Below are 10,532 nucleotides of genomic sequence, written 5' to 3'. Positions count from 1 at the left end.
TTGGGTAAGCATGGCCACTGCTCCCAAGTGTTTGTGCCATCCCCTTGGGTTGGCACCATTCCTTGCACAGGAAGGCAGCACAGTTGCCTGGCCCTAGGAACAACCTTATGAAGAGCTAACGCTGCCATCGTGTGGTAACCTTCAGAAATAAACTGTACTCCTGTAGTCTTCTGTATTCCCGTAGCTTTACAAAAAGGACAAACCAACCCAAGTGGCGCAATGCTTGCGGACTGAAAGGAAGGCGGACTGCCCACAATACAAACCTGCAGGTTTCAGGGAGGTTCCATGAGTTGCTAAAAGCAGCACCAGATGCTGCTCATATGGAACATCCTCCTGTCAGAAACACAGTACAGGTGCCAAAACACAGTGTATCCTATTACCGCTCTTTTCCCCTTTTGGTCAAACTGTAAAAAATGGTGCTTTCACAGAAACCCTTGCCGGCAGGCATGGTGTTACAGAGCCTGGCTTTCTTTCAAGGCACGTAACACTGTCCCCCAGCAGTACCTTAATCTTCATTGCCCCCCCTCACGGTGCAGTGCTCGGGCAGACACAGTCCTCTAGGCATATTTTGTACTGTTACGAGGTCACTCTTCAGAAAATTCCAGCTGCCAGGCAGCTCAGCAGGTTGCTGTACACCTTGTATTGTGGAAAAGTTTCGGATACCTCAGTAGTCACTGAGTAGGAATGAAAACACTGGATAAATTGCTGCAGTCATAGGCAAAGTTATTCTTTGGAAGACAGTACCTTTAAGAATGAGTAAATGGTGTAGAAAAAGCATTCATGAGCTCATTATGATTGAAGGCACATCCATTTTCTCTACAGGCACTTCTACAATTTTTTTCCCCCTGTCTTATATAACCCATCTTAACAGTACTACATAAAAAACCCAACAACCCTAAGGGATGAATCTTTCACCTTAAAGGACCTCCAGGTTGACAGAACTTTAAAGTTACTTTCAAGTTAAGAGTTTTGGAGTTCGGATGGATTGAATCACTTCAAAATCCAATTTAAAATCAAGGTCTCCAGATACTTGAACATGGTTTTTAATCCCAATTTGCATAATTTCTGATTTTTTTCCCTTAGCTGTTATATCAGCCATGTGCTTGAACTCTATTTCCAAGAGCATATAAATTGCTCAAGACAACACTACAGTTTTAAGTGTTTTGAGTATGTCGATGCCTAATTCTAGCTGAAATAAGCAACACTGTACACAGTTAAAGCACACATTTGTAACAACACATGCTTATCAGAATATTTGACAACATGTATGCTTTTGAAAACATATTTAAAGGTCTTCCAACCTTCAAATATATATTCTCCCTCCTCCAGTTTGTATTTGACAACAAAAATAATTTGCTTTTAAACCACCAGATAACCCAGGACTTCCACCATTTCTTCTTTCAATACGAAGAATATGTATCTTCTGCCAGAAAACTGCATGGATGCTAACACTGAGATATGTAAATATTATTTTATAATGCAAAGACTAATCAAGAACTTCAATGTTTCTGATGGATCTTTAGGTCATGTCCCCTTTTACTTAATGGTTTTGATTAAAAAGCAGAAATTATATGCCACATATTTTAAGGAACTGGAGTGTCTTCACAGAAACTCTTAACCTTAAATATTCTGAAAAGTATACTTAAATACAAACCAACTGTTTCTGTCTTGTTAATACATCACTAATTATTGTAACCACACTTAAAAAGACTACGGTGTTAGACATCTAAAAGTATCCAAGTATTCCAGGTCACTACTTAAAGAATAGTGGAGGTTCTTTAGAAAATATGGAGTAATTTAAACTGTTTGAACAGCAACTTGTCAGTCTTTCAACAACTGACATACTTGTATTCTAACCAGAGCACATACTTTCAGTGTATGCCTTCATTAATACAGAATTAGAGTAATTATTTCTCACATTTCACACTCAAGACTGTGCAAGTAATTTTGCACATTCCCAATCAACTTCAATTGCAGACTGCTTTTAAATGTCAGGATCTGACCTACTTCAAATAACTGGGTATGCAATTATTTCAACTATCACTGGGTATAGAGTACTGGGCAGTGTGTGTCAGTCAACTGCACAGGTGACCAAAACGTTTCTGCATGTTCCTGGGGAACACTAGAACCCAACACTTGGACATTAATAAATGAGACAGACAACAACTCTTGGTCAGAAATAAAAGTGAACTTATGATGAATTTAAATCAGATGTTTGTAATTTTAAAATCAGAACAAGGACGCAGAGTTATACATGATGAGAAGTTCATTTATTTCTGCGCCTTCTGTGCCTTCTCTGGTTTCTTCACCGCCTTCTCTGGTTTCTTTGCCTTCGGTGCCTTCTCTGCTTTCTTTCCCTTCCCTGGTTTCCCTGCCTTCTCTGGCTTCTTGCCTTTCTTAGAAGCCAACCTCTGGAGCTTCTTCATTTCATGCTTGATGATTCTGTTTCTCTGTAAAAAAATGTTGTCTCTTAATCAGAATGAAAAGACCAAGAGCTCAGATATTGTGTCTTATAGAAAAGAGGCAGAATCTGAAAGCTCAGATCTGAATTATCACCCTTTACCATGCATTATATTCAAAATGTCAAATTCCACCTAAAACTGTTCTGATCTACCAAGCAGACAACATAATTCTGGCTGGTAACTTGGGCACCCCGATGTTTTATGTGTAGTGATTTTCATTATAGAATGAAATACTAACAGCAACCCATCAATATTTGATTTCATCAGCAGGCAAATCCTTCCTCAGCTGTATGTCAGCTTGGGAGGACTGACACACGGATTATATGGGTTCAGGTTTGACCAGCTCTGAAGATGGAGTGGTGGGATGGAAAGAAGCATGGAAAATCCAAGGTATTGACATTCAAGGTGTCACTCCATAACCCAAGTCAGCTATGAAAGCAAAGCTACTACCACCTGTACGTGACTCTGAAGTAACAGCTACAAGGATTAACCCCATAAAGAAGCGACACTCAGACACTTACCATTTTCTTTGCTTTCATAACCTTGTAGCGATCGAAGTCAGTCATTTTGGCTTTCTGTGTGAAAAGAATCAGTTATGAAACTGATATATACAAGTAGTAAAATTCAGTCTTTCAAAGCATTCCATAAGTAATTCTGATCATCTCCAAATTAGGTTTAGCTGCACCTGAGCTAGTTTACTATTTAACACCTTTCCTGGAAGGAATGGTGCAGGAAAAAAGGTGGTTATAGAAAGGACTGAACAAAACCACATTTACTGTTAAAATACAAGAACTTGAAGGTGAGTAGCAGAAACTTTTGAAAACTACACTTTTTCTATCTTTAATCTTAGCCTGCAATTGAAAACATGCAGTCTATTACACTGCACCTAACTTTACAGAGCAGGAGCAGTATTCCTTATCCAGTGAAACATTGTACCTTTTCTCGGGCTTCAATCTTCTTTGCCCATCTTGTCGCTGACCATTTTTCGTTTATATTTTCTTTCTCCCAGGCAAGTCGCACACACTTCTGACGAGCACTGCATTGGAACAGTCAAACATTGTATTCAGTCTTTATTAAAAAAAGAGTTCTCCCTGATGCCAGCCTATCAAATTTCATACAAGGGAAGATCACTCTTCTATATTGCTTCAGACATCTAAGTCAATGCCACATATATTTCTGCGGCAATAAGAACATCCTGCTGAGTAAATGCTTTGTTAGAACTGACAGAATCACAGAATGGGACCACAGAGGGTCATTCGTCCAACCTCACTACTCAAGCAGGGTCATCCTAAAGCACATGGCACAGGATTACGTCCAGATGGTTCTTGAGTATCTCCAGTGAAGGAGATTCCACAACCTCTCTGAGCAACTTGTTCCAGTGCAGTCACCCACACAGTAAAGAAGTTCTTCCTCATACTCAGGTGGAACTTCTTGTGCATCAGTTACTGCCTGTTGCCTCTTTTCCTGTTGCTTGGCACCACCGAGAACAGCCTGGCTCCATCCCCTTGACAACCTCCCTTCAGATACTTATAAACATTGATGAGGTCCCTCTCAGCCATCTCTTCTCAAGGCTGAACAGGCCCAGCTCCCCTTTCTTCCTATGAAAGATGCTCCAATTCCTTAAACATCTTTGCCACCCTTCGCTGGACCCGCTCCAGGAGCTCCATGTCTCTCTTGTACTGAGGAGCCTGAAACTGGACACAGGTCTCCAGATGGGGCCTCACCAGGGCTGAGCAGAGGGGCAGGATCATCTCCACAACCTCCTGGCAATGCTCTTCCTAATGCACCCCTGGATACCATCAGCCTTCTTGGCCACAAGGGCACACTGCTGGCTCAGGGACAGCTTGTTGTCTATCAGGACCACCAGGGCCTTCTCTGCAGAGCTGCTTCCCAGCTGGTCAGCCTCAGCCTGTACTGGTACATGGGGTTATTCCTCCCCAGGTGCAGGACCCTGCATTTGCCCTTGTTGAGTTTCAGAGGGTTCCTCTGTGACAATTTCTCCAGTCTGTCAAGGTCCTTCTGAAAGGCAGCACAGCACTCCAAGGTATCAGCCACTCCTCCCAGCTTTGTGTCATCAGAGAACTTGTTGAGAAGGCATCTGCCCCTTCATCCAAGCCACTGATGGAAAAGTTAAACAACACTGGGCCCAGTACTGAACCTTGGGGGACACCACTAGTGACCAGCCTTCAATTAGATCCTTTGCCATTGATTCTGACCCTCTGGGATGTGCTCTCAACTCACCTCACTGTCCAGATGAGCAACTAGTCCTAGCACTGCCTCAGGATCAGAAATTCAGAAATTTTTATTTCTAAATTACAGTAACTAAGCTAAAGAGAACAGAGTGAGTCCAGCCTCCTGCAATTCCAGTGCAGTTCTGCAGGCAGGGAATCTATTTAATGCCTGACGGTGACCTAAGCAGTAGCAAAGGCAAAGCTGCAACAGCATCTACCGCAACTGCTTCCCCCCAGAGAACACTGTGAGCTGCCTGAGCCTCTGTGTGACTTCCTTTGCTCCTAACAGCAGCTATCAGCCAATACTAGTAATGAAAACTTCTATATATTCAACTATGATACCACACTCTGACAAACTATTACTGTTAATCCACTGGTGTATGAACTTTTCTAGACTTAACACAAATTAGTCGTGAAAGGACAGCACAAGGATTTTTTTTTTTACGCAGGTCAAAAAAATGACAACCACTCACCTGTGTGGGAACTTAAGAACGAAGTCAGTCAGCTGCATGCACTTGAAGGGCATGGCCTGCCTCCTGACACCACTGCAGGGGCCATCAACCAGTGCCTGAAAAAGGGAAAAAAACATGGGGTTTATAGCAGTTATCCCATTGTATTTGGTACAAGAGAGCAGCTTCCTAATAATGTACGAACAGTATCTTGACACCAATGATCCAAAAGTGAAATACATATTACCCAGGCAAAATTGGAGATTACTAAGTCTTGCCTATACAACCCAAGCTTTACAGAAAGAATTTTAAAGGCCTGTCTTTGGGAAAGAAACAAACCAGACTTTAAAACAAAGCACACAGAACTAAGATAACATACTTTATCTTTTTTTTTCTTCCAGCTTTTACAGAAACATTAAGTAAACAGAGTCCCCTAGCCCAAACATTTGTTTTATGTTTGTATGTATGTATGTTTTATGTTTGTATGTACACATACATTAATGCAATTCCACTGATAAGTTTTGGAGTCCAACTGACATCCCTTATCCAGTTCTAGGAAACAGCAGGGGAATGTATCGCTTGTCAGTGAAAAACAACTTGCTAATCAAAGTTTCAAGTACAGCAGCTGTTAAAGCTCATCTTTTTGTAAACTGCTTAAATTTGTTTGAAAAAACTAGTCACAGGAAATGCCTTCAAGATTGATACATGCTGCCTTAGCACACAAGCCTCTGTCAAGGCAGAAATGAAGAAATAAAGGCACAGCACTCAAAGCTTACCCTATTTTGGTCGATAACATCCACGATGGCCACCAGCTTGCCAGCATGTGGCCCGAAGGAGATGTAGGCAACTCTGCCAATCTCCACGAAGCGCTTGAACACCTGGGAGAGCAGGCAGGGATCGACAGTTCAGACAAAACACACCTAAGGCCATTTACAGATTCCAGGCTCTCAGAGCCTTTAAAAGATCTTCCCAAAAGAATCACAGAATGGTTTGAGCTGGAAGGGACCTTAGAGATCATCTAGTTCCAACCCCCTGCCGTGCACAGGGACACCTTTCACTACACCAGGTTGTTCAGGGCGCCATCCAGCCTGGCCTTGAACATCGCCAGAGATGGGGCATCAAGAACTTCCCCGGGTAACCTGCTGCAGTGCCTCACCGCCCTCACAGTAAAGCATTTTTTTTAATATCCAATCTAAATCTACTCTCTTTCAGTTTGAACCCATTCCCCCCCCGCCCTATCACTCCATGCTGTTGTAAAGTCTTGCCCCATCAGTTCCCTTCAGGCACTGGAAAGCTTTCGAACAGCACGAAACCCCTTCGCCTGAGCAGAGGGTCGGGCGCGATCCTCCGCAGCCCTCCAGCCCGGCCCTCCGCTATTCCGGCAAACAGCGCTCCCACGCGTGGGTCCGGCCGCCGGCCCGGCGCGGCTGAAGGCGGCCGCGGAACTCCCCCACGTGCGCGCCGCCGCGGCCGGCGAAAGGGCGGGGCGGCAGGCGGGAGGCGTCCTGCGCGGGTATGGGTGGTGGGTATGGTCGGTGGGACCCGCGTGCCGCGGGGGGGCCCCCAAAAAAAGGAGGAAAAGCCGCCCCCCCGGGGGGCGGAAAAAAAAAAAAAGGGGGGCCGGCGGCCCAGCCCGGCCGGCGGAGCAGCGACCGCGTCCCACGTACCAAAATGATGCGGCGGCCGCGGGGCAGAGAGGGGCGCGGGCGGCCCCGCGGCGTCCGCCGGGAACCCGCCTCGGGCGCCGACAACTGGATATGTGTGCGCGTGCGCGGGCGGGCGGCTCGCGGGGACGCGGACGCGGGGGGGTGTGGCCGCTCCGGCGTGCGCATGCGCGGTAGCGTCCGGGCGGGTTGTGCCCCAGCTGAGCCCGTCCCTGTTCCCGTCGTTCCCCGTGGCTCCCTGCTCTCGTGAAAATCTAGTGGTGGAGCTTGATTTGGGGAGTACCACGAAGCCCAGGCTGGCGGAATTCTGAAGTAAATAGTGTCTCTCTCGTGTCTGTAATTATTGGCTTGTTGCACGCCAGGTAACGAATCCGATTTTGTGGGCAACACCTCCCTCATTTGCTCCTACATCATCCTTCGTATCCCATCCCTTTCATCCCTGGTGTTTGATTGCCCATGTCCCATCCCTCTTTATTCTACTCTTTCATCACCCACCTAATCCAACCCAGCTGTCCTTCCTGTGTTGCTCCTCCATCACCCTCCATCCCTTTCCTCCTGCCCATGCTCCATCATCCACCATATCCCATTCCTTCTCCTGTGTACCTCCTTCTTCTGTGTCCCACTGCTCTTTCTCCATTGTCCACCCATCCCATCCTTCCTTCCTGTGCTGTCACCACACCCGCTGACATGTGATGGCGGGCAGGGGGATGGTGTCCATGCAGGGTGTGTGGGGTGGGCGATGGGGACCAGGGGCTGCCCAGGGCCAGTCCTGCTCTCCTGAATCCAGCAAGCCGCAGTTCCTTACGAGTTCAGAGTGAAGGACAGCCTGAGTGTTGTCCAGGATTTCCACCACGATTTCCTTGCTGAGAACATGGATTCTAGAGATAATGAGCCCTGTCCACTCCAGAATCTTTCAGGATCAGTTTTGCAGCCTGCTGTGGACCACAGGCACGGGAACAGGTTTGGTGTCCCAAGGGCAGGACGACACTCAGGAAGGAGAGTGCATCCTGTGCTGTGGCTAGGATGGGGAGCAGCAGCTGATGGCTCTCCAAAGAAAGTTGTCAGAGCACAAACAATGCCCTCTGAGACAAACTGTTAAAAATACACATTTCTCCAAAAGGCAGAAAACACTCTAATGAGGGGAAAAGCAGAGACTACGCTGAGATTGTGCATGGGTTTTCGTATTGCAGCGAGGAAGCAGCCATGAATTTGAAAGAGCAGCTTGGCAGAACACAAGGCAGTACTCCAGATACAGCAAAACAAACACAAAATGGGCTTGGGAGGGAGACAGGAGCTGCACATGTTCAGAACAAACTTCTGGAGAGGGCAAAACCAGCATTATAACTCAGCTTAGTGGGTGATGCCACCTGATGGTGAAAAGTAGGTTTAAAGACACACAAACAAACAAAAGGAAAGTTTAATTAACTCAGCCTTAAGTGCAGGACAGTACAGGGACAGGGAGCACTCCTCGTGCAGAAGTCGAGCACCTGAGCTGTGTTGTTAGTGGAGCCACAGTTCCTGCCATGTGTGGCAGAAGGCACTGCACTGACACTGGTGTCACACTGATGTCACACTGCTGCCAGAAGAATGTGTTTGTTCTGTTCTTGGAATGCCATGTAAGAGCTCATGAGACAAGGGCAGGACTGCTCTTGTTTTGTTTTTCAGCACCTATTGCCACATTACTCTCCAGTACTACTTAAGAGGAAGGAAGGGAGGTTGCCTAAATTCCTGGTTGTTCTAATGACTTTTGCCATAAAACAGTGGCACAGGTACTCAAACATCACTAGGGACTGCACTGATAACTTAGTGAACATGAGGGCTGCATTTGTCCTACATCATATAACTTGCACGCAAAAGCATCTCTGCATCTGTTAAGATCATAAATGACTCAAACAGTCATCATAAAAAACCACCAAACTCAAGCTGTTTCTTAACATCAAACAGTCCAGGACTTAAAGCTTAAAAACATTTTCTCCCATGACTTTTAAAAACATACACTAACCTGTACAAATGTTGCTGAACAAGTAAACAGATATGGCCTTCCTCTTCCTACACAGAAGAACACTCATAACTGAAGTATAACTAAGCACTTTTGGTGATAAACAGTCTTGTCATCCCAGTGAACATTCCTTTTTAAATTCAGTTATTACAGGAATGATTTAAGCCATCCAGATTGGGGAATGACTATTATACTCAGTGTTAATTTTCTGTCCTCTCAGCTGACTTTATAAGCGCTGAATCATGCTTGCTTCTGCCAGGTTTGCATACTGCTGTACAAGAAGTTTTGTCACTTTTCACAAATATCCATATGCATTTCATTTCTCATGTCTTGCTTCTGGCAGATTAAGTTCTTGCTGCCTCTCCATAGGTGAGGTTTTGCATATTACATAATCTTATCCCTGTTTCCAGTGCCCAACAGTTATTTTTCTAACCAATCTGTATCTCAATCAACTGTTCTTTGATAACTGGGAATTGCTGCTTCACATGGCAACGAACCTAAAAAAAGCCTTAGAAAGCACTGGTGTCCCTGAGCGAAATGTATGAGTGTTTAAAAGCAGAAGTTGTGTTTAGGGTGTGTATATATATATAAAGTATTAAAAGAGGGGCTTGGTTTTAACCACCAGGATTTCCTTGCTGAGAACATGGATTCTGGAGATAATGAGTCCTGTCCATTCCAGAATCTTGCAGGACCAGTTTTGCAGCTTGCAAATTTCCACACCACCCCCTCCCACACCATTTCAGAGATTTCCTAACCCTCTATTAAGAACAGTTTATCTACCAGAATGAAAATATTGATACTAGAGAAAAAAACCAATACAAATCAAAAAGTACACTTGGCTTAACTTTTCACAATTTATTTTTATTAATCTTCATAAGCAGGCAGTAAAGAGTATAAAAAGATAAATAATTTATGGTCTGTACACATTCCCAAGTACTGTTAACTTCTCTGTCTCTCCCAGAGACCTGGTCAGTTCTCGATGGCAGGACAATATTACACCTGCTGATCTGGTTCCAACTCACCCGTGTGGCAAGAGTTAGCTGTGGTCACTGAGGCCTACCTGACTGAAGTTCAACAGTTTCAGCTTACCTCTCCTATCATTTTCAGCTGGGAAAGATGGATAAGGTGGGTATCCTGGTGACACATGAGGGAGACTATACACATAAGGAGAAGAGGGAACTACTATAAAAGCAAAACAGGAGATTCATGGAGGGAAGGCATTCTTTGAACAGATACTGGGTCTATTCCAGTATATGTAGAAGTCCAAATGATTTTTGACCAAATTTACTTGTTCTTTAGCTGCCAGCTCTAAACAGACTAACTTCCAAGAGTGTTTCACTTATGTAAAACCACATCTGAATGTCCTTGCCATTCACAAAGCAAAAGTTTTGTAGAGCAAGTAAATATTTCAGAATACCGTTTTTTAGCAAAAATTTGGCAACTGCAGAAAACATTTTAATGCTCTCATCCAACTGTCTGTTTTTTATTTTTACCCTCTAGCTGCAGTTACAAATCCATAATACAGAAGATAAAGCCTTTATCTCATGCCAGCCTCTGTAATGTCCTTGCATTGTGAAGTAAATTTTATACTTTATAAGATGTAACTCTGATGCCACAGAGCACTTCATCATCTTATAATACCTTCTGCCTTATTTTAAATACTATTACTCCAGTAACTGGACTCACAGGACTTCGCAGTATACCAATAAAGAAGGGACAAAGCCTTC

General features: G+C 44.5%; 1 protein-coding gene across 1 annotated transcript; it reads right to left on the bottom strand.

Moving 5' to 3' along the window:
- Window positions 1-2,169: 2,169 nt before the first annotated feature.
- RPL14 (ribosomal protein L14) lies at window positions 2,170-6,047 on the bottom strand (the record flags this gene model as incomplete). Its single annotated transcript, XM_029961759.1, has 5 exons — window positions 2,170-2,450; window positions 2,984-3,037; window positions 3,399-3,498; window positions 5,167-5,261; window positions 5,919-6,047. Coding segments are annotated over 5 exons (558 nt in total), but the record flags the coding sequence as incomplete, so codon positions are not given.
- Between the last annotated feature and the right edge of the window lie 4,485 nt (window positions 6,048-10,532).

Source organism: Manacus vitellinus, unplaced genomic scaffold (genome assembly GCF_001715985.3).
Source record: "Manacus vitellinus isolate BGI_N305 unplaced genomic scaffold, ASM171598v3 scaffold_3_pilon, whole genome shotgun sequence".
NCBI classification, from domain to species: Eukaryota; Metazoa; Chordata; class Aves; order Passeriformes; family Pipridae; genus Manacus; species Manacus vitellinus.
This window is presented reverse-complemented; position numbering and strand designations above follow the sequence as displayed.